Source organism: Centropristis striata, chromosome 2, assembly GCF_030273125.1.
Source record: "Centropristis striata isolate RG_2023a ecotype Rhode Island chromosome 2, C.striata_1.0, whole genome shotgun sequence".
NCBI classification, from domain to species: Eukaryota; Metazoa; Chordata; class Actinopteri; order Perciformes; family Serranidae; genus Centropristis; species Centropristis striata.
Window position 1 is genome coordinate 45,327,104 of NC_081518.1, and position 25,332 is coordinate 45,352,435.

Consider the following 25,332-nt stretch of genomic DNA (forward strand, 5'->3'; position numbering starts at 1 on the left):
GATCGGACATATGCAGCTAACGGATGATTCGTCCTCATTCACATCATTAAAGGAGAAGTTTGAGGCTGAGACTTTCTAGCAGAGGAAACTGATATTGCTCTTATATTATTATATATATAATATATATTATATATTATATCTGACTCAGTGACTCAAGAAAAGCTGATTCATAACTAGCTGTTTCACCATTAGTGTTTAGTAGGAACTAACCATGAAGTATAATGTGTTTGTTAGTGAGTTTAGAGGTGTTTAAAGGTTCATTTTCTGTTGTCTTTGGAGAGAGCCAGCTAGCTGTTTCCCCTTGTTTCCAGTCTTTATGCTAACGCTAAGCTAACCAGTTACTGGCTGCAGCTTCATATATCACCAACAGATATAAAAGTAGTAACGATCTTCTCATCTAACTATCTAAACTACCAGTTAAAGGTTAAAGGAAGGACCTGGTGAAGTGAGATGTGATTCATCACCATCACAGGTCTCATTGTGTGTTTACAGTTTATTTCATTAAAGTTAAATATATTTCAACCTGACATGTTTCCTATAAATGTAGCTACTGGGACTCTATGGCTCACTGGAACACAGGAAACCAGAATATCAGGTCAAGCTGCATGTATCTCCAAATACACAGGATCTTTACACAAATCATTCCATATGCACTTCAGAAAGAAAACATCTGGAAGAGCCATTATGGCTAAAATTGCATATTTGGCAAAACAATATTCATGGGAGACACAGCAGGTTAAAATAACCAGAATAAGACAGTCAGGGAGGTCAGACTGCAGAAGATGTTAAAGCTACCATGTGATGGTTAACAGCTATGTTCTGAACAGGCATTGCACTTTATAGCAGGACATAATGTCTCTGAGGAAGCTTCGTTACAGCTGTAACCAGTCAACAGTTCTGTTACTGCAGACGAGTAAATCACTGCTACAAGTGAGAAGGTCAGCAAAGAGACACACGTTTCAGATGTCATTGTATTCTTTTTTGTTAATTTGTTGAATGATATATGTGGAGTACAATATTGTCAGTTTGTATAATCTTTCTTTAACCAAACTATAGTGTGTAATACTAGAAAACACCTGTCAGCAGATTCTATTCCAGGACGCAGAGAGAATAAATAATGAGGAGAGCATCAGACAGACAGACAGACAGACAGAAAGAGACAGACAGACAGACAGACAGACAGACAGAGACAGACAGACAGAGAGACAGACAGACAGACAGACAGACAGTTAAAGCACCTGGCGTTTCTGACCTTGAGGTTTCTGGCAGACGAAGCCGTACCCTCCCTCGCTGCACTTCTCATCGTACCACTTCCCCGTCAGGTGGAAGTTGTGGTTGTTGGACAGAACGGTGCACAACGGCTCATCAGAGAAGCCGCCGAGCCACTCGTCCTCCTGCAGGATCACACACACACACACACACACACACACACACACACACACACACACACACACACACATTCAGAGAGGCACATTCAAGAAAAAGAGTTTCATTTTTAGACGGATGTTACTACGTTTGTTTATTGTCAAATGCAACTAGTCAACAATTTATGATGCAAATTCGATGTTTCCAATCTCCAGCTTTGATTTAATGCAAACTGTGTTTCTGGGGTCCTGGGGGGTGTTTTCTCTGTCAGCTGGCTTTAGAGCCTGGATGTCCTCAAACTCCCTGTTTGAATTATCGATAAATCAGTAAAACAGTTTTGTTTCTGGATGAACACCAACGCTGCAGCTGATTCACGTCTCTGACAGGCTGCCCTGCAGTGGCTGAGGCTCATGGGTAATGTAGTATTAAAAGACATCTGTCATACCATACTGACAGACAAAAACATAATTAGTCAGAATCAAAAATCCCTAAATAAAAACTGAGGAAGTGAGTATTATAATTAACCCCTGTTATTGTTTGACATGCAGTGGAGCTGTTGTCTCCCCCGTCTGGCTGAGAGAGGGATTACAGTCATCATCAGCTGATGGTCTCCACAAGTCTTCCTCTGCTAATAATAATAATAATAATAATAATAATAATAATAATAATGTGTATTCTACAGGCTTTAACTAAAGATACACCTAAAGAACCTTTGCTCAGGTGCAGCTATAATGAGAATGGCCTGCTGTGAGAGTGGACTCAGCCTCAGCAGCTTACAGTGAGGTAGCTCTTTGGTTCTATTGGAGACCAGTTGGTGAAGCTGACTGATTTCCCATTGGTCCATTTCATCGTATCCTCGTCCCGCAGACCGATCCACACACCCACAGAGCTTCCCTGCAGCAGCATGGTGATGTAGGCTGCAGAAAGAAAGAAGAAAGATGGAAACACAGAGCTGACACGCCAACCAACAGATCCAGAGATACAGTTATACAGAGACAGAGATTGTGTTTGATGTTCTTCCACCTTGTTCTATCTCGTCTTCTATAGCGACCAGCGAACCAGCGAAGGAGGAGCAGATGGACTGGGCATCTCTCCAGCTCTTCCCCTCCGACGGGCTGTCAGGGAGGTGAAGCAGCAGACACTGCCCACACACACACACACACACACACACACACACAACCCACACCATGAATATTACACTGTGAAATGCAAATCAGTATTCCCTTATCACCAACAGGAGTCTTGTTTGTAGAGGTCAGGTGTCAAAAGTTAAAAAAAATGAACTCTTCTTTGTTGACGGTGAAAGAAGAACAGTGTTTGGCAGCTTTTATGCTTCAAAAAGAGCTTCTGATGATACAATCTGATGGAAATTATGTAACAATACACAAAGCATTAACTTCACTGTTTTGCTCATCAAAAGGCCCTTAAACACACTCTAAACCAGGAGGTTCAAGGTGTCGATCATGAATAATAAAGTCCACAGTTCAAGTCTTTCCAGGAACTTTTTAAAGTTGTTCTCATCTCTTTTTCACCTTGTTCCCCACCACCACTCTATTAAAGGCAAAACATGTAAAAAACTCTATTTGTTCCATTCTTTACGAATGGAACAAATAAAAGGTGAAAAGGTCTGTGAAAGGACAGATATTGCTACAAGGCCTTTCATTCTGTGTAATATGCAGAATAATGATAGTTCTGTTAAATACTTTATCTATTTAGTCACTGTGTTTCATTTGGAATCATACAGTACTACATGTACTACATGTATCAGGTTACTGTAACATGTTGGGCAGTTCAGAGCTCTGATTATAATAATAACAGAGCTCTGATAATAATAATAACAGAGCTGTGATAATAATAATAACAGAGCTGTGATAATAATAATAACAGTGATAATGGGCCCTGTGTAACTGGCTTAGCTGATTTTATTGCTCTCATCTGTGTCTATAGTGTTCTATCCTTGAATGCATCTGTTGAATGGATTTCTTTGTTTTGTTTATCTGACTTTTATTGTTTTTATCCCCTTGTTTGCTTTGATATTTTACATTTCTTGTTTGTTTTCACTGTAAAGTCACTGCCCACCCTTGATGAGCACTGAAGATTTGTTTTGGTGGAAAATGAGTCCTTGAGATAAGAAGATTTTACATGTTCACGAATGAAAATACATTTTCAAAATATATCTCCTTCCATTGTATTTTTACTAGCAACAATCTACATTACTCCAAACTACTTGTTGAGATCTAATACTAGTTGTGGTGATTTCAGAGATGAGCTGGTTTGACTCAGCTTGAGCATCATCAGCAGGAGTTATTGTGAAGTTTAACATGATTCCCTCCAGGACAGTGAAAGCAAACACAAACATCCTGCTCCAACCCTCGGGGGAAGGAACAGTTTAAGAACTGATCTGTGGGACAAAATGAGCTCCTTTAACTAGTGAATCAGTGTGTGTGTACATGTAGTGTGTGTGTACATGTAGTGTGTGTGTACATGTAGTGTGTGTGTGTGTGTACATGTAGTGTGTGTGTGTGTGCACCTTGTGTCCGAAGTAGAGCCATTTCTCCGGACATCCTCCGATGTAGTGCGGCTCTCTGGGCGTCTCCACCACGGACACAGTCCTCCTCTTGCAGACGTAACCATGGAAGTCGCTGCATTTACTGGGCGACCACCTCCCTGAGACACAACAGAGAAACTTCAGCACATTCATGCATGTTCACCTGGACACACCTGTTCTTTCTGCAGATTGTTACCTGTTGAAGAAGACATGGTGACACACAGCCCGCTCTTCTTCTGGCCCGTCTTCTCCACCCAGTTCTCAAAGTCTATGTGTGTCTTGTCGGTCCACCTGCAAACAAACACAAACACATTAAATTAAAATATATATAAAATAAATTAAAAGAGCTGACATCTCAGCTGGTGCTTGTTAAAGGGATAGTTTGGGTTTCCTGTTTAAAGTGTGGCAGGAAGCTCAGCATGTTCTGATGTGGACGGGAGAAGCAGCACAACTTTTTTTAGCAACCTAAAAAAGTACACTATACTTAAATAAAAAAAATATATTTATATTTTCACTGCTGAATCTTGACATACTTTTCCAGCGAGGAACTAAAGCTGCTTTCAATGTTCTCTTCTTTCAGATAAACCTGTAATTTACCTTGTAGAACAGGAGCTGCTGTCCTGCTGCTGGTTAGTGTGTGTGTGTTGTTGTGTGTCTTGGTGGTTTCCAGTTTGGATTCACTAAACTCACACAGCAACAAACAAACTAAACGGTCCAGGCTGGTAGAGCAGAACTCCCATGTTCTGCCTGGTAACATTAGTTATCTGGTGAGTGGAGCTTCATCCCCTCTGTGTGAACTTTAACAGCAGGTCAGAGGAAACAGTCTGAATATAGCGTACACTAACACTGACGCTGACTTAGTTTTTATGTGTCTGTAATAAGTTTTGCTGTCATCCACATCACGATCTACTTTTGGTAATAGACTGTCTATGGATCAGTACCTCATACTATATATAATAACTATATTTATAACTATATAATTACAAACTATTCCTGCTATAGTCAGTTGAGTCTTTATTGAATGTGTTTGTTGCTCTGACAGTTGGGTAGTTGTAATACTTGTCTTTTTCCGACTGGTAACACCTACAGGACATATTTCTGATTCTTATTGTATGAATTCAGTTCAAATCTGTTGAAACCATTTGCACTTCACTGGGCTTTTTGTTGCTTTCATTTTGGGGAGAAATGGGACTCATTTCACCCAGTTTGCAACATGCAAGCTCCAATTTGCAAAGATTATAATTTCCTTTTGCTCAACTGAACCTGTTTTTAACATGTGATTCTGATCAAAACGTGACCTATGAACCCTGCAGGAGCATCCTGTAGACTCTCTCAGGCTCCTGCTCTAACTACATCAACATTTATCTGTTTGAGAGGTTAAACAAAGTGCAGAAACACAGAACACAGACCTGGGCTCCTCTCCAGGCTGGCCGATGGAAAGGCCGATCCACCAGTCGGTCGGGCCCAAGGAGAGCTGAGGAGACACAATGAGGAGATGAAGAGAACTGACTTCACTGTTACCCTCCTCCTCCTCCTCCTCCTCCTCCTCCTCCTCCTCCTCTCCTTGGCTCGTGCTTCGCCTCTTTCATCGGCCTGTTTTGTTCTTTATCCTCACCAGCCTCGGCACCACTAGACTTCTTTAGTGCGGTCCAGCAGGCCGCGGCCCAGAAACAGCTTCTTTTCTTTCTAACTCCGTGTGTGTTCAGCCACTCCAGCATGAAAGTGTCCGGCTGGTTTTAGCTCATCGACGTGTCTGTAAACACTTGAGTTGTGTGAGTGTGTCAGTTGTTTGTGGGAGGTGAACTGTGAGGAGAATGGGCTGCTGGTCCATTCAGCCTCTGTCATTCAGAACTTTGCTTTTCTTCAGCTTTGTGTGAGTGAAGCTGTGATCTAAACGCTGCCGCCATCATTCTGCTCTCAGATTAGAGTTTGGGAGTTCTTGCATTGTCTCCTTGGCAAACTGATTGCAAATAATATTTTGTGCATTTCTGTATTTTAAATGAGACATGTTTACTTTATATTAAGATTTTGTTATATTTTCTTTTTAATAAACTATATTACTTCATTTAATTAGTTATTAAAATGACTAAATTACATTTTTCATGTTTTATAATGAAATGAAGGCGTATGAAGACAGAAAGAATCAAATGAAAGAAATGTATTGCAATACATAGTTGAGTCACAATATTATCTTGTAGAATTTTTTGTATTACTTTAGCTGTTATAATAGTACTTTAAAAATGTTATTCTGCTAAATGCTTTTGGCTTGTTTTTGTTTGAATAATATGATTAACCCCCGTGTTTAGTTTTAAAAATGGGGACAGCAAACAACAAGTAATGTTCTGGAAATAAACTATTACAGTGGTAGTGATTGATTGTCTGATCCCTGATCTAAACCTTGTAATAACCAACTGTTTATGACACATTATAAGTGATATACTGTTTGTAAATTTAGATTTAGCTTTGCTTGAATTAAACTGTTTTGTCTTTTAATTTCTTGCAAATTAGCAATATAGCTATTTGTAACTCTCAAACTGGCTCAGCTGTAGTGTTGTGCATGACCTTGTAAACTACACCAAACTAGATATAAATGTTAATAAAACACACTGAATGACTGTTAGCAGGCTGTAGCTGTAGCTGACCCGCCTCATGCGCTCCCTGACGAAGTGCAGCTCGTCTCTGGAGTGGATGGACAGCAGGTCGGATCCCATCATCTGGCAGGCCAGAGACACGGCGCTCCAGTCAAACGGCTGCTTGGCCAGAAGATACTCTGCTCCGCGGTAAAACACCCACGGCTCGCTTTCTGGAAAATCAGCATTATCACCATTTACTAGAAATAGATTCCTGAATATATCACTGGTATAATCAATGATTCTGATCTAGTTCAGAGGCCTGTAATCAATATGAGGCAATATCATCATATCATCATCATATGCCCATTAACAAGTCGTTATGTTTAAAAAAATCACTAAAATATGATTTGACAATTTTATTACTGCGCTCTACTGTGACGTTTATATGATAATCAATCTATTCTTTTCAATAGTAGAGATATAAACAATGCTACATTATCATAGTAGTAGAGATATAAACAATGCTACATTATCATAGTAGTAGAGATATAAACAATGCTACATTATCATAGTAGTAGAGATATAAACAATGCTACATTATCATAGTAGTAGAGATATAAACAATGCTACATTATCATAGTAGTAGAGATATAAACAATGCTACATTATCATAGTAGTAGAGATATAAACAATGCTACATTATCATAGTAGTAGAGCTATAAACAATGCTACATTATCATAGTAGTAGAGATATAAACAATGCTACATTATCATAGTAGTAGAGATATAAACAATGCTACATTATCATAGTAGTAGAGATATAAACAATGCTACATTATCATGTAGTAGAGATATAAACAATGCTACATTATCATAGTAGTAGAGATATAAACAATGCTACATTATCATAGTAGTAGAGATATAAACAATGCTACATTATCATAGTAGTAGAGATATAAACAATGCTACATCATCATAGTAGTAGAGATATAAACAATGCTACATTATCATAGTAGTAGAGATATAAACAATGCTACATTATCATAGTAGTAGAGATATAAACAATGCTACATTATCATAGTAGTAGAGATATAAACAATGCTACATCATCATAGTAGTAGAGATATAAACAATGCTACATTATCATAGTAGTAGAGATATAAACAATGCTACATCATCATAGTAGTAGAGATATAAACAATGCTACATCATCATAGTAGTAGAGATATAAACAATGCTACATTATCATAGTAGTAGAGATATAAACAATGCTACATAATCATAGTAGTAGAGATATAAACAATGCTACATTATCATAGTAGTAGAGATATAAACAATGCTACATCGGGTTTTACAGAAGCATTGAAGTAAATGAAAATTCTACTTACGCTCAGTGTACCAATAGGGTTTCTTCAGTTTATCACCTGCAACATAAATCAGTTTGGTGAGTAGTGCAGCAGTGTAGTGTGTAGTGTTGTGTAGTGTGTTGTGTGTAGTGTGTAGTGTGTAGTGTGTTGTGTGTATGTGTGTGTAGTGTGTAGTGTGTTGTGTGTGTGTAGTGTGTAGTGTGTAGTGTGTAATGTGTAGTGTGTGTGTGTGTAGTGTGTAGTGTGTGTGTGTAGTGTGTGTGTGTGTAGTGTGTGTGTGCAGTGTGTAGTGTGTGTGTGTGTAGTGTGTGTGTGCAGTGTGTGTGTGCAGTGTGTGTGTAGTGTATAGTGTGCAGTGTGTAGTGTGTGTAGTGTGCAGTGTGTGTGTGGAGTGTGTAGTGTGTAGTGTGTTGTGTGTAGTGTGCAGTGTGTGTGTGGAGTGTGTAGTGTGTAGTGTGTAGTGTGTAGTGTGTAGTGTGTTGTGTGTGTGTGTGTGTGTGTAGTGTGTAGTGTGTAGTGTGTAGTGTGCAGTGTGTGTGTGCAGTGGTTACCTCTGGACAGCTTGCAGATCCACTCGTGTTTGGCGCTGCAGGGCTGAGGAGTCAGAGTGTTGGTCAGGTCACCGTACACCGCACAGTCCCTGCTGTCATCCTCCTCGTTCTTATCCTCCACGAAGGAGGTCACCACCTGCACACACACACACACACACACACACACACACACACACACACACACAGACACACACACACAGACAGAAAGGATACACCCTCTGAATATTCCTGTGTGTTCCAACAGGCTCCTGGATGTGTTGTGAATGGTTGTGAATGCTTGTGAATGGTTGTTAATGCTTGTGAATGGTTGTGAATGCTTGTGAATGGTTGTGAATGGTTGTGAATGGTTGTGAATGGTTGTGAATGGTTGTTAATGGTTGTTAATGGTTGTGAATGGTTGTTAATGGTTGTTAATGGTTGTGAATGGTTGTTAATGGTTGTTAATGGTTGTGAATGGTTGTGAATGGTTGTTAATGGTTGTTAATGGTTGTGAATGGTTGTGAATGGTTGTGAATGGTTGTGAATGGTTGTTAATGGTTGTTAATGGTTGTGAATGGTTGTGAATGGTTGTGAATGGTTGTGAGTGGTTGTGAATGGTTGTGAATGGTTGTGAATGGTTGTGAATGGTTGTTAATGGTTGTTAATGGTTGTGAATGGTTGTGAATGGTTGTGAATGGTTGTGAATGGTTGTTAATGGTTGTTAATGGTTGTGAATGGTTGTGAATGGTTGTGAATGGTTGTGAGTGGTTGTGAATGGTTGTGAATGGTTGTGAATGCTTGTGAATGCTTGTGAATGCTTGTGAATGCTTGTGAATGGTTGTGAATGGTTGTGAATGGTTGTGAATGATTATGAATGGTTGTGAATGGTTGTGAATGGTTGTGAATGTGTCCCAGTACTTACAGGGGAACCATCGGACCACTCCCAGGCTCCGGGATATTCAGGGTCTCTTTTATTTAAACCCACCCAGAACCAGCGACCCTCTGTTCTAAAAGAGAGCAGAAGAAAAAACACAATGCAACACAAGCTTTTAACATTTGAGCTTTGGCAACTAATTAACCAGCACACCACGTCAGAAACCTTGCTGCAGTAAATTTAAATCACACCATAATTATTCTAATATATTTTTCAATGAAAATGAGAATTATGATTAAAAAATATGGTCATGCCCTCCAACTGCATGATACAGCAATTGTTATATCAGTCAGAAATAAATCCAAATCAGGCAACACACTTTGTAGCTAATGGTATTTTGTGATAAAGTGAAATTGGTCTCTAAATTGTGTAGAAAATGTCCAGGGGAAAATCAAAGAGTTTCTTGAAATTGATTAAAAAACGTGTGGAGTGCCCCTCGGTACAGTTCTAGGACCTCTTAACGTTCTTTATGTGCTTCCTGTCTGTCACATGGTAATAAGCCTTGAGATCTGTCTGGAGGATGTAAAACATTGGATTGTCATATCTTGATGTCACTGCTAACAACAGGAATGTAGGTGTTTTTCTTTTTTCTTGGCTCAAATATCTTATCAGCAAACTTGTCCAGTCTTGTTTTCTTAATCTGAAAAATGTATGAAGATTTGACGAGTTGATGCAGAAGTTTTAGCGAGTTCCTTTGTCTCTTCACTACAATGGTCTTTTAAAAGGGTTAAACCCAAATTCACTTAACAGGCTACAACAAACCAAACATTTTTCACCACAGCAATTAAGTTAAATTTCACTATTTGGTGACATGACTTATAAAGGTGTTGCCTATTCACTGGAGGCGTCTCAGTCATTTAATAAAGATTATAAAACAACCCCAAACCACATTTCATCTTCAAAAGCCAATAATTAAATTCTGTACCTGCTGCGTACATGAAATTAAAAAAACACCTCAAATGTTGCATGTATGAGTTCCCATAACATTCCTGCCCTGACGAGGCCCAGAGGGCTGTACCAACCCTTCAAACATGGTACTGAGGAGCTGCTTAACAAACACCTGCTCCTCATAGTGGTGGAAGCTGGCCAGCTGAGCCCCGAGGGCCTGGCAGAAGAAGTCCGCTTCCACCCACGAACGCTTCATCAGGACTTTCTCATCGTGGAACACCTGAAAGAGTTAAAACAAACACAGTGGAGCTCCGTTTGTTTATCTTTGTTTATCTCTCTGTCTGTCTGTCAGTAGGAAGATCTCCATGAAACCTGGTGGAAGTGTGAACACGGGTCAATGAAGAACCCTCTGGGTTTTGGAACGCAGAGCCAAATCACAAAATGTCACTTTTTTTCAACACTGCGAGACAGGGCATCTACACTTAAGTCAGGTCAAAATAATTAGAAAAATGAGTTCCTGACTGGAAAAACTCCCATGAACAGCCCTGATAGTAAAGTATGGAGATGCTTTTTTTTTGGCAACAATTAAAATAATATGTCAAACTTTCAAAATCCAATACAAACCATCATGGGACAAACAAAATAGCAGCAAAATGAAAACCCAAAAGTAAATTTTTGGAGAACCTCTAATTTAAATGATTATTTTATGATAAGCCCTTATAGCTGAAATTAATTTATTAGTCCATCAACTTCAGTTTAAAAATGTTCATTTCATTAGTCCAAACCAAGCAGTTAATTAACCAACAGATTTACTGGTAATGAAAATCATATGCAGACCTTATAAAATGGTGAATGAATGAATGATGTGAATAAATGAAGTGAAAGGCTGAGCGGTCCGACCTTAAAGCAGTGCAGCAGCCCAGAGTGTGAGTCCCAGCCTGGAGGGCAGGGGGCGTAGGCGTCGATGTGGTGCTCCGGCAGCAGGACGTCCTGGTAACTACTGATGCTCTGCTTACACACTGACGAGGCTCTGAAGCTCTTACAGTCCTTCACCTCCCAGCGACCCACAGCAGGACCTCCTGACAGAGCAACACAGCCCCCAGAGCTGACTGAGGGAAGGAGGAGATTCAGCAGATGGAAACAGGATGGTGACAATAAACAAACAACATTATAATATCTATTCTAGTTTACCTGGCTGGTGTTTGTTCCAGTTAGTGAAATAAACAAACAACAGTACCATTAGAATATCTATTCTAGTTTACCTGGCTGGTGTTTGTTCCAGTTAGTGAAATAAACAAACAACACTACCATTATAATATCTATTCCAGTTTACCTGGCTGGTGTTTGTTCCAGTTAGTGAAGGTGAGAGGAAGCGAGGAGCCGTTGTGAGGAATCCAGCTGTACTCTCCTTTCCTCTCCTCGTCCTTCAGACCGATCCAGAAATACCTGCTGCTGTTGCTGCCGCTGGCTCTCAGCAGGCTGTCCACAAACGCCTGCTCAAACCTGAAGGAGAGGAGGTGAGGAGAGGAGGAGAGGAGAGAGGAGAGGAGAGGAGGTGAGGAGAGAGGAGGAGAGGAGAGGAGAGGAGAGGAGAGAGGAGAGAGGAGAGAGGAGAGGAGAGGAGAGGAGAGGAGAGAGGAGAGAGGAGAGGAGAGGAGAGAGGAGGAGAGGAGAGAGGAGAGAGGAGAGAGGAGAGGAGGTGAGGAGAGGAGAGAGGAGAGGAGAGGAGAGGAGAGGAGAGGAGAGGAGAGGAGAGGAGAGGAGAGGAGAGGAGAGGAGGTGAGGAGAGAGGAGAGGAGAGGAGAGGAGAGAGGAGAGGAGAGGAGGAGAGGAGAGGAGAGGAGAGGAGAGGAGAGAGGAGAGGAGGAGAGGAGGAGAGGAGGTGAGGAGAGGAGGAGAGGAGAGGAGGAGAGGAGAGAGGCTGCCATCAAAACAGCGTCTGCTAAATGACTAAATGTAAACAGTTTGCTGAATAAAAACCTGTTTTCCAGCGTGAGGAGCGGCGCTCTGCAGTAATATCCCATCAGAGCATCTTCGTAGCTCTGCTGGTGGCTGGTCACTGTGTAGCAGGAGCGGCCATGACGCTTCCAGCCCTGCAGCAACAACAACAACAACAACAACAACAACATAAATATCCATGTTGTGCAGTAGTGGTTTTTTTTCACAGTTTGTCTGTTACATGTTAATATCTCTCAAGCACCAAACCAAGGTATTACTAGGGCCTCGGGGCAATCTCCCCAGCACTGGTCCCATACTGGTCCCTACTGGTCCCTACTGGTCCCTACTGGTCCCTACTGGTCCCATCCAGCAATATCTGATGGGACCAGTGCTGCACTACTGTTATACTGTGGATTTCTTCTTCTTCCTCTTCCGGACGCAATTTCGTCCCGCTACTAGTCCTACAACTTAAAGAGTTGCAGGACAAATTATATATCAAAACGTACGGTTTGATCGGGATCCGTGTGCTATTACTTTTCTCTACAGAACAAAATTTTTTTGCGACGTAAGTCGCAAAAAACTGCCCAATATCTAGCATTGAAATGAATGGGACGGGCAACAAAAAATTAGCGAAAAAGAACAATAATTGGAGATTTTTAAACGTCTACTTCTCCGGCATAATTTCACCTAGAGACTCCATTTAAACTTTAAACAGTAGACACAAGTCTTGTGTATCGGTGTATTAATCCACGTTTCGATAGGTCATGTAGTTTTTTATCAATCCCTGTTCAATGACCATGATCATTTTTGGAGAAATTCTGAGATTATAATGGGTGTGTATTGCACGGAATGTTCGTGTCACAGTGTGTGATGTCATCGCTCAGAGTGTAGAGGGAGAGAAAAAACTGTCAAAAAATAAATTTTAAACTGCGCTCCAGGCCGCAAATTCTACTCTACAGAAATAATTTATATATAGAAATGTAGGAAAATTAGTCTTCTCCCTCACAATCCTCTGGTAAAGCTGTCAGAGTTATAGTTTGGGCGTAGGACGCACAGATGATCCACCAACACCACCAACAGCCTCATTGGCTCCCATATTAAAAACGCAGGAAGATTTCTGAAAAAGGGACATTTAACAGTTTTTGTAGATCGCTCTAACAAAGCTATTTTTTCATTTTTCTTAAAAAAAAACATATGTAGACATTCAGGAAGAACTCAGGACGCTCAAAGTGAAGTCAGATCAATGATAGGTATTATGGTTTTGCCAAAAATGCTTTCTGTTCGAGGCCAGAAATTCCAGTCTGTCTACCTCTGCTGTCACTGTTCAGGAACAGCTGCAGTTAATTCTGTTGATTGCCTTTGATCTTTGATGTGATTACAGTTACAGATACACACACATCGAGGTTAAAGGGCATGGTTATAAATCTCTAAAGAATCTCATCATAGTGTACACACACCGGCAGTAGCCCCCGTGGCCCTTTCAGAATTTCCCCAGAGGAAATTTTCTAGTTAACATTACTATTATTGGCACTTCTATTGAAACCTTTCAGGTGTGCCCAGCCCTTATCTGGAGCAAAGGTTATTCCATGTTTCAGTGTGCATGTGTGTAATTATATCAGGTCTGTGTGTGTGTGTGTGTGTGTGTGTGTGTGTGTTAGGTTGTGCGGTGGGGTGTTTTTACAGGTGTTGTCAGTTTGGTCCCCTTCAGCCCTTTATGCCCCATCCTCCCCCATCCTGCCTACATATGGGCTCCAGAGGCCTACACAAACATTTACATGAAGAAAAAACTCAAAGCTAGAAGCTGAAACTGTGTCTGGAGTCGTTTCATCTACAGAATGACTCCAGTAAACATTGACAACACAGACAATGAAGAGACTAAAGTGGAAATATAGTTTTGTTTGGTAAAACTCTGGAATCATCAGACTGCGTGAGCATGTCCTGATATTGAGCCTTCAGGGACATTTCTGTCCTCATGCTGCAGGGCAGCCGATGACTCAGGAGTCTGATATTCTTGTAAACAGAGTCAAGGAGCAACACGAACGCCAGACAACACGTCAGCACCGAGTGAATCAGCTCATTGTGCTTCTGAGGGAGCAAGGCTCAGAAGTGTGGCTCCGCCTGGTGCCCGTCCTGCTGTATGGGGCTATTGTTACACCGCAGAGCAGAATCTGCTTAAAAATAAGTCACTTCAGTTTCGGAAATAGATCATTTTCAGTTTTCTTCAGCAGAATGTGGTCAAACCATTACAAATTACATTTTAGCAAGTCAACAAGTCAGATTTTCTTTCAAATCGTTATGTGAGAAAACTACGAGGCTATTTTTCAGCATTTTTCTTGTAAAGGGAGTTCCTTCCATAAGGAATGCATGAATACTACTGGAACATGAAAACTATCCAGTCAGAGGTAAATTAAGAAGTTCAAGTGATATGTAATCATGTTATGTGTTGGTTTTTACCCCTTTTCTCTGAGGTTAGGGCAAAGGTTGAGCTACTTAAGAGAACTGTGTCTTGCATCAGCCTCTGAGAACATGCTGACCTGGAAATATATAATAATAATAATCTGTGTTCATGTTCCTACCTCGGGACAGCCTTCGTCCCAGGTCCCAGCCTGGAGAACAGGACTCTGGCTTTCTCTCCGACACACAGCAGGCAGCCGCTCATCACACGGCACCAGGAGCCAGTTACCTTCCTGAGGAGAGGTTATATAGCATCATAGATAGATAGATATACTTTATTTATTACAGAATAACTCTCTCACCAGACCATGTTACAGACATTATAAATCACAGCTGTCACAGCTTTTAGATTCATTAATTAGCTGAGCAACAGAAATCTATTTCAGAACTATTCTTTATGATGGATTGTCATTTAATTAAAGGGGCAGTTCACCCCAAAATCAAAACCACTTATTTTTCCTTTTGGTGCTATTTCTCCATCTTAATTGTTTTGGTGCAAATTGCTGAATGTCTTGTGGGGCTTAAAGCACCAAAAATACATTTGAAAAATGTCTCTTTCCAGATTCATGACCGGGTAACTATGATAATCCATAGCCCCTGAGTCAACAGCCTCATAAAGGAACTATTGTCTTTCTAGAATCGTTCCTACATGAAACTGCTGAAAGCAAGTTATGTGGAATATGATGAGTAAGCAGGTCTGATTCATGGAAAGAGTTACTGCTGTTGAGTTTTTTAAGAATATTTTAGTTCCATTAAGTTGATGAGAAGGCAGACATGTCTACAGTCACTCTGCAACTCACACCAGAACTATCTAGACTGATAAATAGCTGATAAATAGCTGATAAATAGCTGATAAATAGCTGATGAATAGCTGATAAATAGCTGATAAATAGCTGATAAATAGCTGATAAATAGCTGATAAATAGCTGATGAATAGCTGATAAATATCTGATAAATAGCTCTACCAGTAAGAGAAACAAAGTACTACTACTGTAATGAGGTTAACTGTTCTTTCAAGGAGCTAAAGCTACTTCTTAACTGAGCTTTTAGAGAGTTTTTACTCAGAAGAAGCAGCAGCTCAGTGTTTCCCACCTTCTTGTCTGCTTTGGCACAGAGTGCTGCCTCCGTCAGGTTGGGTGGAGGCTGGTACTGGTGCCACAGGGTCAGAGTTACTGGGGAGCCATCGGACCACTCTACGCTCGGAGACGCTGCATGTTTCATGAGACCAATCCACACCGCCGTACTCTCCCCAGAATCTATCAAACATGAGAAAAACGCTTTGAGTGTCCGTTTGGAGTGTGAAGAGAGAAGCGAAGCTGTAATATGTGTCATAATATATATAATATAATACAGATAATATGATGCTGCTCACAGTTGGTCAGGATGCTGAGCAGCAGCTCCACCTCCGCCAGAGAGCGCAGGCTGGTGAGGTTAGCTCCCTGAGAGCTGCAGGCCCGGGAGGACTCCTCCCAGCTCCCTGCTTCAGTCTCTGGCAGCAGCCGGTAGCAGAAAGCGTTATGAGGCCACCAGCCATCAGCACACTCTGTAGGGACGTACTGCCAGCTCTCTGGAGGAGGAGGAGGATCGGGAGAGGAGAGGAGGTGAAGTCAGAGCAGGACAGACAAGAACAACACTCATTCACAGCAGACACTGTTTTGGTCTAGCCACCAGCAGAGCAATAGAGAAGAAAGGTCAAAGGTCACTCCCCAGGTGCACTGCAGCTGTTGAGGCCAAAAGCTACAAGAGCTAAAAAAGCTTCCAGCACATTTTGCACTTTGACTGATAATTCATCCCTGCTGGGGTCCGAGAGGCCGGCTGAGGGTCTCACCGAGCGGCGGCGCTCTGCCGGTGGCGTTCAGCGTCTTCTTACAGACGTAGGGCAGAGCAGACTCACAGGACAGACTCCGCCAGGCGCCGTCCGAGGCCGAGCTGTAGACGCCACACTGCCTGTTGTCCTGCAGCGGGCTGGCAGGCAGCGCTGAGGGCAGAGAGACGGAGAAGGTTATTCTGGTATCTTCCTCATCCTCATCTTCCTCACTGGTTAGGGTCCTACTGGGTTATTCTGGTATCTTCCTCATCCTCACTTCCTCACTGGTTAGGGTCCTACTGGGTTATTCTGTTATCTTCCTCATCTTCCCTTCCTCACTGGTTAGGGTCCTACCAGCCTCAAACAACTTCTAATATTATCTTCCATTAATTGTGTTATTGTATCTTTGTTTTTTTCATGTTCATTCCGTTCCATGTTCTCATTAGCATTAGCTGAGAATGAGCACAATGAGCTAACACTGTGCTACGTATTACTGACGCCCAATAAGAAGCTACTGTAAAAACACACAGAGCTAAAGGACTGATCATCATCAAGGAGCATTTTTATGGATTGAGTTAATCATTTGCAAGGATTTATGTCAATTAACAGTCAACTCTCCAACATCAGAAAATATGTCTGGTTCTTCTGCCATCAACACATTTACACAAGACAAGAAAATTAAGATACAACCTCATTATTCTGACTCAAAATGTCAAGTCAAGTTAGAATTAGAAGGATTTTTTTATTCTATTTTTATTTTTACTTGGCTTCCACAGGTATTAACTTAATAAATTTGCCAGTTTTAGTATTTGATTTCTCTGGTTTTCTATATTTTAGGAGAAAAAATGCTTTTATGCACACTTTGGAGCTCTGCACCATTTCACAAGAATCCTACGGGGCAAAGAGCAACATGTTACCTGTGTTTAAATGTTACCTGTGTATAAATGTTACCTGTGTATAAATATTACCTGTGTATAACTGTTACCTGTGTATAAATGTTACCTGTGTATAAATGTTACCTGTGTATAAATGTTACCTGTGTATAAATGTTACCTGTGTATAAATGTTACCTGTGTATAAATGTCACCTGTGTTTAAATGTTACCTGTGTATAAATGTTACCTGTGTATAAATGTTACCTGTGTATAAATGTTACCTGTGGTGAAGTTGACCAGTGAGAGAGGAGCTCCATCAGACCACTGCCACCCCCGCCCGTCCTTCAGGTGGTTCAGCCCGATCCACACCATCGTTCCAACACTAGCCAGCCGATCTGACACCAGATGAAACACAACAAAGTTGTCAACAACTGTGATAATAATAATAATCAGCTGGCTATGATCAGCTATGAATCAATGCATGCAGCAGATAGTGACCTAAATAAAAACAAAGTAACATGAAACAGAGTGAATGAAGAAGGCTGTAGTCTGGTGTGCTGTTACACCAGGATATATTATGTTATAACAGGACAGCTGGAGGTTTATTATGTTATAACAGGACAGCTGAAGGTTTATTATGTTATAACAGGACAGCTGAAGGTTTATTATGTTATAACAGGACAGCTGGAGGTTTATTATGTTATAACAGGGCAGCTGGAGGTTTATTCAGCCTCTGCAGGTGCTTCCTACCTGTGATGTACCTGTGCTCCGCCAGGCTGCTGATGCTCAGCAGGTTCCCACCTTGAGCCTGGCAGGTGGACAGCGCCTGGCTCCAGGTGAGGATGGTGTACAGGTTGAACTGGTAACACGCTCGCAGCTCCTGGTTCGATTCCCAGAAACGCTCACAACTGTAATCTAGGAGAAAAGACATTAAAGGATTTAACAGGAAGCAGGAAACATGATGAAAAGGTGAGATGAGTCACTATGACCACATCAACAGGTGGAGGCAGGATGGAGATACATGACTTCATCTTCACCTTATACTCGTTTTCTATTTTTATTTTATATTTGTTTCAATTATTTAGAAAATAGGCCAGAATTTTATTATGGTCTGGTTGGATACTTAAGATTGATTTAGACCCATTTTTTAAGTTATTATTTTTAAATCTTATCCTAATAGGCTATATTGTATGCATCTTAACCACTGGGCCAACAGGTGCCATTTATAGATATTTTTAATGTTTTTAAGTTATGGTACATTGTAGGGCTGCAACTATTGATTATTTTCATTATTGATTAATCTGCAAAATATTTTCTCGATTAATTGATCAACTGTTTTGTTTATAAATCCATCCCTATTTCTCAAAGTCCTGATGTCTTCACATGTCTTCAGTCCAAACCACAAAGATTTCCAGTTTAATATGACAGAAAAATGACGTAAACATTTAATCGATTTTCAAAATAGTTTGCGATTATTTTCGTGTCGATCCACTTATTGGTTGGTGGAATAATCATTCAGCTGTAGTTCAATTACAGCTCAGAGACACACAATTTATTTTTATTTATACATTATATGTCATGAGCTTTCTCTCTCTGCCCTGTGAACAGCACTAATTGCTGCTGCTCCAGTCTCAGCTCTGTCTGATCAGCCACACCTGTATCTACTCCTGCACTAATTAACCTGCCAGCTGCACTGCATTCCCTGTTCATCACCCTCTGTATATAAGCCCTGGCTTTCAGTACCTCCTTGTCAGATCGTCTGCAAACCAGTACCAGTTACCCTGCCTGTCTTCATAAGCCTCTGACTCCTACCTGTGATATCGGACCTGCTCAACTACGTCTTTCATCTTCTGCCCCGTGACTCCGGACAATCAGCGAGTGTGCTCTGGAACCCACCCCGCCATCTCAGTGAGACGCCTCACAGCTCTGGACTCACACCCATACACTCCCTTTCCCCAAATCCTTCAATAAACTGTTTAACGTGACGCTCTTGTGGTCCTCGTCCTGTTTGGTGTCTGACAGTACGATCTGACCAAACATGGACCCAGCGCACGTCCCACCCAGCATGGAACCCGACGAACCTGAACAACCCACTGCCATGCAGCGCCTGGAACACACAGAGAGAGAGGTTAACCGCATGACTGATGACATTGCCTCCCTGCTCCAGGTCGGCCATCAACAGCAACAGCAGTTCCAGCAGCAACAGCAACAGATTCAGCAGCAGCAACAACAACTTGCCATGGTTATTCAACTTCTCACCAACCTTACTCCTCCGTCAGCTTCAGCCAGTCTGCCCACCGGCCCAGCTCCCGAGTCATCTGCCCTGGTCACTGCTGCCACTGTCGCTGTATCCCCAGAACCCAAGATTGGCAATCCAGAGCGGTTCAACGGCGACCCAACTCAGGTACGGGCATTCCTGACGAGCTGCCGTGTCCAGTTTAGCCTGCAACCCCGAACCTTTGCCACTGAAGGGGCTAAAGTAGGTTATGTGATCACACACCTGACGGGACGGGCTCGACTGTGGGGAACGGCTGAGTTCGAGCGCCAGACCCCTGCATGTGCTACCTTCAACCTGTTCGCCGAGGAGATGCTCAAGGTCTCCGACTTGGGATCCACAACAGCTGAGGCATCACAGACCCTGATGAGTATTCGCCAAGGCAGAAGGACCGTGGCGGATTACTCCATCGATTTTCGAACAGTGGCAAGTCGGAGCTCCTGGAACGTGGAGGCGTTGGTGGATGCGTTCCTCCACAGCCTGGCGGACTACATAAAGGATGAGTTGGTTTCCCATGATCAACCCCCCACCCTCGACGAAGCCATTGCTCTGGCTGTCCGCATCAACCGCAGGATCCAGGCCCGTCGTCGAGAGAGAGGGCGCAACAGTCCATCCACCAGCACACGGAGCAGCCCGACTGCTCTCCCGTCTTCTCCTGCCCCACCATCTTACCAGCCTGAACTGATGGAAATCGGCCGCGCCTCCCTAACCCCTGCAGAGCGACAGCGACGCATCACCTCTAACCTGTGTCTGTACTGTGGCGGTGATGGGCATCGAGTCGCCACCTGTCCAGCAAAAGCCGGAGCTCACCAGATGTAGGAGGAATCCGGCTGAGCTCAATGAACATTCAGTCCTCCATCAATCCCGCTGGGCCTTGTTTTTCACCAGATTCAACTTCACCCTGTCATACCGCCCAGGTTCACGTAATACCAAGCCTGATACTCTCTCCCGCCAGTTCCAGAAGGATGACGCCCCTTCCCAGGAACCTGCACCCATCCTGCCTGATCCCTGTATCATAGCTGCTTTGACCTGGGATGTCGAGGAAGAGGTTCAAGAGGCTCTCCGTGACCATCCCGGCACCAGTGCATGCCCTGATGGCCGTCTCTTCGTCCCTGAGAACTTGAGATCCCGGGTCATACAGTGGGGACACAACTCCCGCCTTGCCTGCCACCCGGGTTCAGCCCGCACCTGCCATCTCCTTGCCCAGCGCTTCTGGGGGCCTTCCTTGAGAAGGGATGTCAGAGAATTTGTCCGTGCTTGCCTCACCTGCAACCAGAACAAATCCTCCAACCAGCCACCCGCTGGATTACTCCAGCCTCTGCCTGTGCCCACACGACCCTGGTCCCACGTCTCCCTGGACTTTGTAACAGGCCTGCCCCCATCGGATGGAATGACTGTCATTCTCACTGTGGTTGACCGGTTCAGCAAGATGGCGCACTTCATTCCCCTCCTGAAGCTGCCATCTGCTAGAGAGACTGCCCAGGTTGTTATAGATCATGTCTTCCGTCTACACGGGCTGCCCAAGGACATTGTCTCAGACCGAGGCCCACAATTCACCTCTACATTCTGGAAGGAGTTCTGCCATCTTCTAGGGGCCACAGTAAGTCTCACCTCTGGATTTCATCCCCAGTCCAATGGTCAGTCAGAGCGGGCGAACCAGGAACTGGAGAAGGCGCTCCGATGCATGGCTTCCCGTAAGCCCCAGGCTTGGGCGCAACAACTGACATGGGTAGAGTACGCCCACAACTCCCTCACCTGTTCTGCCACTGGTATGTCACCTTTTCAGTGTGTATATGGCTACCAGCCCCCTCTGTTCCCCAGCCAGGAAGGAGAGGTTTCCTGCCCGTCTGCCCTCGCCCATGCTCGCCGATGCCGCCGCACCTGGTCACAAGCCCGTGCCATACTACTCAAGCCTCCTCCTCCTCCTCGCCTCATCGACGGTGGGCTGGTGTACACCGTTCGACGCCTGCTTCAGTCCAGACGGAGGGGTAGGGGCCTCCAGTATCTCGTCGACTGGGAGGGCTATGGGCCTGAGGAGAGAACCTGGGTGCCGACCAGTCGAATTGTGGACCGGACTCTCATCGCCGACTTCCACCGTCTGCATCCGGACCAGCCTGCCATCCGTCGGGGTCGTCCTAAGGGGTCCCGTCGCTCCTCCTGCCCAGTTTCTGACCCTGCCCTGGCCCCTGATGGCACCTCTCAGGCCCCCTCGGAGGATGAGGCCATGGAGTCTGACCGCTCAGAGGAGTTCTGACCCTCCGCCGGCTCCCCCTCCGCCCGCCCAGTTTGATGTTTTTTGGGGACTTCTGGGGCCGTCCCTTAGGGGGAGGGTTCTGTCATGAGCTTTCTCTCTCTGCCCTGTGAACAGCACTAATTGCTGCTGCTCCAGTCTCAGTCTGATCAGCCACACCTGTATCTACTCCTGCACTAATTAACCTGCCAGCTGCACTGCATTCCCTGTTCATCACCCTCTGTATATAAGCCCTGGCTTTCAGTACCTCCTTGTCAGATCGTCTGCAAATCAGTACCAGTTACCCTGCCTGTCTTCATACGCCTCTGACTCCTACCTGTGATATCGGACCTGCTCAACTACGTCTTTCATCTTCTGCCCCGTGACTCCGGACAATCAGCGAGTGTGCTCTGGAACCCACCCCGCCATCTCAGTGAGACGCCTCACAGCTCTGGACTCACACCCATACACTCCCTTTCCCCAAATCCTTCAATAAACTGTTTAACGTGACGCTCTTGTGGTCCTCGTCCTGTTTGGTGTCTGACATTATATAAGTTAGTGGAGGACCAACCATTAGATCCTGATGTGATCCTTGAATATTTTCTTTATATATTTGATAAAATCACAGCCTCTCCTCTGGATGACTGCTGGATATGAGCACTGACTTGATAATGTCTGCTGCACAGATGTGTTGCTGTTCATCCTGAAGGTGTTAGTCAGGGTGGAGTATAATAAAAAACATTTCACTACTGACTTCATGCATGTTGCTGCTACGGTGGTGAGCCGGAGACACACCACCAGAGATTCTACCAGACGGACTGAGCTGAATGAATAAAGTCATTTAGATTTGATTTGATGTTGCTGTAGTGTCTAACACCAGTTCTTTTCTAGCTCCAGACTGTTGGTCAGAGTTACCTTTTACTGGACAGAAGCCCCACCTCTTACCTTTTACTGGACAGAAGCCCCACCTCTTACCTTTTACTGGGCAGAAGCCCCACCTCTTACCTTTTACTGGACAGAAGCCCCACCTCTTACCTTTTACTGGACAGAAGCCCCACCTCTTACCTTTTACTGGACAGAAGCCCCACCTCTTACCTTTTACTGGACAGAAGCCCCACCTCTTACCTTTTACTGGACAGAAGCCCCACCTCTTACCTTTTACTGGACAGAAGCCCCACCTCTTACCTTTTACTGGGCAGAAGCCCCACCTCTTACCTTTTACTGGACAGAAGCCCCACCTCTTACCTTTTACTGGACAGAAGCCCCACCTCTTACCTTTTACTGGACAGAAGCCCCACCTCTTACCTTTTACTGGGCAGAAGCCCCACCTCTTACCTTTTACTGGACAGAAGCCCCACCTCTTACCTTTTACTGGACAGAAGCCCCACCTCTTACCTTTTACTGGACAGAAGCCCCACCTCTTACCTTTTACTGGACAGAAGCCCCACCTCTCCGCCTGGTCGTAGCGGGTGGTGGTGGCGCACCAGGGCCGGTGGTCCTCCCGCCCTTCAGTGGTGCACTCATAGTACCACTTGTTGTTGTATTTGAAGGGCAAAGCACAGGGCATTCCATGTGCATTTCCCAACAAAGTGTGTATATCTGCAAATATAACAGATAGTATCATTTCTAGTGATAAAGATTCTGCAGAGGGAGACCACTAAGAGGAGTCAGAACCACCAGGTTTTACCTTCATAGGGGTACGAGCAGGGCCCCTCTCTGGGCGTGTTGTACCTTTTCCACTCATGGTAGGAGTTCTTCTTCACCACCACCAGCCGTCCGGCCACCGCCACCTTCCACTGGGACGCTCCGGACAGCGTGTTGCCATGGCAACGCCACCACAGCACGGGGAGCGCCGTGTCGCACTCGAAGGTGCCGAGCGGCTGCGTGGCGTCGGAGACGTTGAGGCCCAGGCAGCTGCTGGTGCCCAGGTTGAACAGCCGGTGGCGGGACACCCACTTCCACAACATGCGGCGCGTGGGCCGCTCGCAGTCCTCCAGAACCAGGTTAGAGCGGTCCACCGTGATGCAGCGCCTCAGGGGCTCGCTCTCCAGGATAAACACTCCCTTCTCTGGAGGAGACGCAGGAGACAGGGAGGAAATGAGAGGAGGAGGGAGGAGACATGGGGAGGAGACATGGGAAGGAGACATGGGGAGGAGACATGGGAAGGAGACATGGGAAGGAGACATGGGGAGGAGACATGGGGAGGAGACATGGGGAGGAGACATGGGGAGGAGACATGGGCAGGAAGTGACCCTGTAACATATGTCAACATTTCACCTTTTTCCCCAAATGGAGCAACACTGAACTAGATGAAGGCTGAGGGAACGTTTATCTGCTGAATGAATAAAGGTCTTTGTGTAACTGGATCCTCTAAGAAAACAAGCATCTATAGACTGAATTTATACAAATGGCCGTGATGAAACCAGCCAAAGCAGTTCTCTGTTCCCTCATGTGACTCCTGCATAGTGGAGGAGAAACCAACAGGGTGTATTCCAGAGATCCGTCCTGTGTGTTTATACTAACAACTCTACCATCAGAGCAGCAAACACAGTTAAATTATGGACTCAGGGAGAAAACAGGCTGTTTCACTGTGATCTTATGTGGGCAAAATTAGTTTTATCATAACAACTGTGGGATTTGAAAACAAGAAATGCAACAGTCACTGATTTTAATTTTTGGTGTAAAGATATCTCAGGCAGACATTTAAATAAATAACTGTATGCAACCCACAGTCCCAAAAGTATTTAATTTATGATTATATTCATCAGATAAAAACAGCTGTTTTTATTTGGCTTCAGAACTGTAACAAATATTATTATTATTATTATATATGATTATTAGAATAGCTGCAGATTAATTCAATAATTCTCTCAAATTCAAAGAAATGTAGCATATTTGTGAAACTGGAAGCAGTGAATGTTTGATGTTATTCCTGATTATAATCATTTCAGACCTGTATCAAACATGAGCACATCTGCATGTTTCCCAGTCACTCTATGGGGTTTATAATGTTTCATTAATAATTAATTCATCTGAGGGGCAGAAATCACACACAACAGGTGTCTTACTTTAAATTAACTTGACATATTTACTTTCTGAGTTGTTGCAGTTTAAATTAATGTTCTTTTGCAGATATTAAACTGTTGTTAATATGAGTCAGGCTGCAGCTGTCCAGAAGGAGGAGGTGAAGATAGTTAATACAGAAAGAGATCAATAGTTGGTTATAGTTATTGATCAATAGTTAGTTATAGTTATTGATCAATAGTTAGTTATAGTTATTGATCAATAGTTAGTTATAGTTAATAATCAACACAATGATCAGTAGCTAGTTAGCCTCTCTGCTGCTCTGCCCTGCTCCTCCAGGAGCTAAAGGCTGCAGATGAGGAGTGGGAGCTGGTTAGCAGGAGGTGCTCCACATTAAGAGGAGCTGTTAGCAGGAGGTGCTCCACATTAAGAGGAGCTGGTTAGCAGGAGGTGCTCCACATTAAGAGGAGCTGGTTAGCAGGAGGTGCTCCACACTAAGAGGAGCTGTTAGCAGGAGGTGCTCCA

The 25,332-nt window shown here is 43.6% G+C and overlaps 1 protein-coding gene across 1 annotated transcript in view; it reads right to left on the reverse strand.

The window, feature by feature from the left end:
- Nucleotides 1-25,332, reverse strand: part of pla2r1 (phospholipase A2 receptor 1) — a 35,489-nt gene that overhangs the window by 8,038 nt on the left and 2,119 nt on the right. The window contains exons 2-23 of the mRNA XM_059352086.1: nucleotides 23,471-23,851; nucleotides 23,209-23,382; nucleotides 18,029-18,193; nucleotides 17,560-17,673; nucleotides 16,426-16,575; nucleotides 15,970-16,164; nucleotides 15,690-15,853; nucleotides 14,720-14,830; nucleotides 12,186-12,298; nucleotides 11,539-11,708; nucleotides 11,106-11,314; nucleotides 10,340-10,485; nucleotides 9,306-9,390; nucleotides 8,405-8,540; nucleotides 7,875-7,910; nucleotides 6,556-6,716; nucleotides 5,323-5,387; nucleotides 4,110-4,204; nucleotides 3,896-4,032; nucleotides 2,389-2,506; nucleotides 2,143-2,282; nucleotides 1,253-1,394 (exon numbers count right to left, since the gene is read on the reverse strand). Coding sequence (XP_059208069.1) covers nucleotides 1,253-1,394; nucleotides 2,143-2,282; nucleotides 2,389-2,506; nucleotides 3,896-4,032; nucleotides 4,110-4,204; nucleotides 5,323-5,387; nucleotides 6,556-6,716; nucleotides 7,875-7,910; nucleotides 8,405-8,540; nucleotides 9,306-9,390; nucleotides 10,340-10,485; nucleotides 11,106-11,314; nucleotides 11,539-11,708; nucleotides 12,186-12,298; nucleotides 14,720-14,830; nucleotides 15,690-15,853; nucleotides 15,970-16,164; nucleotides 16,426-16,575; nucleotides 17,560-17,673; nucleotides 18,029-18,193; nucleotides 23,209-23,382; nucleotides 23,471-23,851 — 3,207 coding nt within the window. The remainder of the gene's footprint in view (nucleotides 1-1,252; nucleotides 1,395-2,142; nucleotides 2,283-2,388; nucleotides 2,507-3,895; nucleotides 4,033-4,109; nucleotides 4,205-5,322; nucleotides 5,388-6,555; nucleotides 6,717-7,874; nucleotides 7,911-8,404; nucleotides 8,541-9,305; nucleotides 9,391-10,339; nucleotides 10,486-11,105; nucleotides 11,315-11,538; nucleotides 11,709-12,185; nucleotides 12,299-14,719; nucleotides 14,831-15,689; nucleotides 15,854-15,969; nucleotides 16,165-16,425; nucleotides 16,576-17,559; nucleotides 17,674-18,028; nucleotides 18,194-23,208; nucleotides 23,383-23,470; nucleotides 23,852-25,332) is intronic.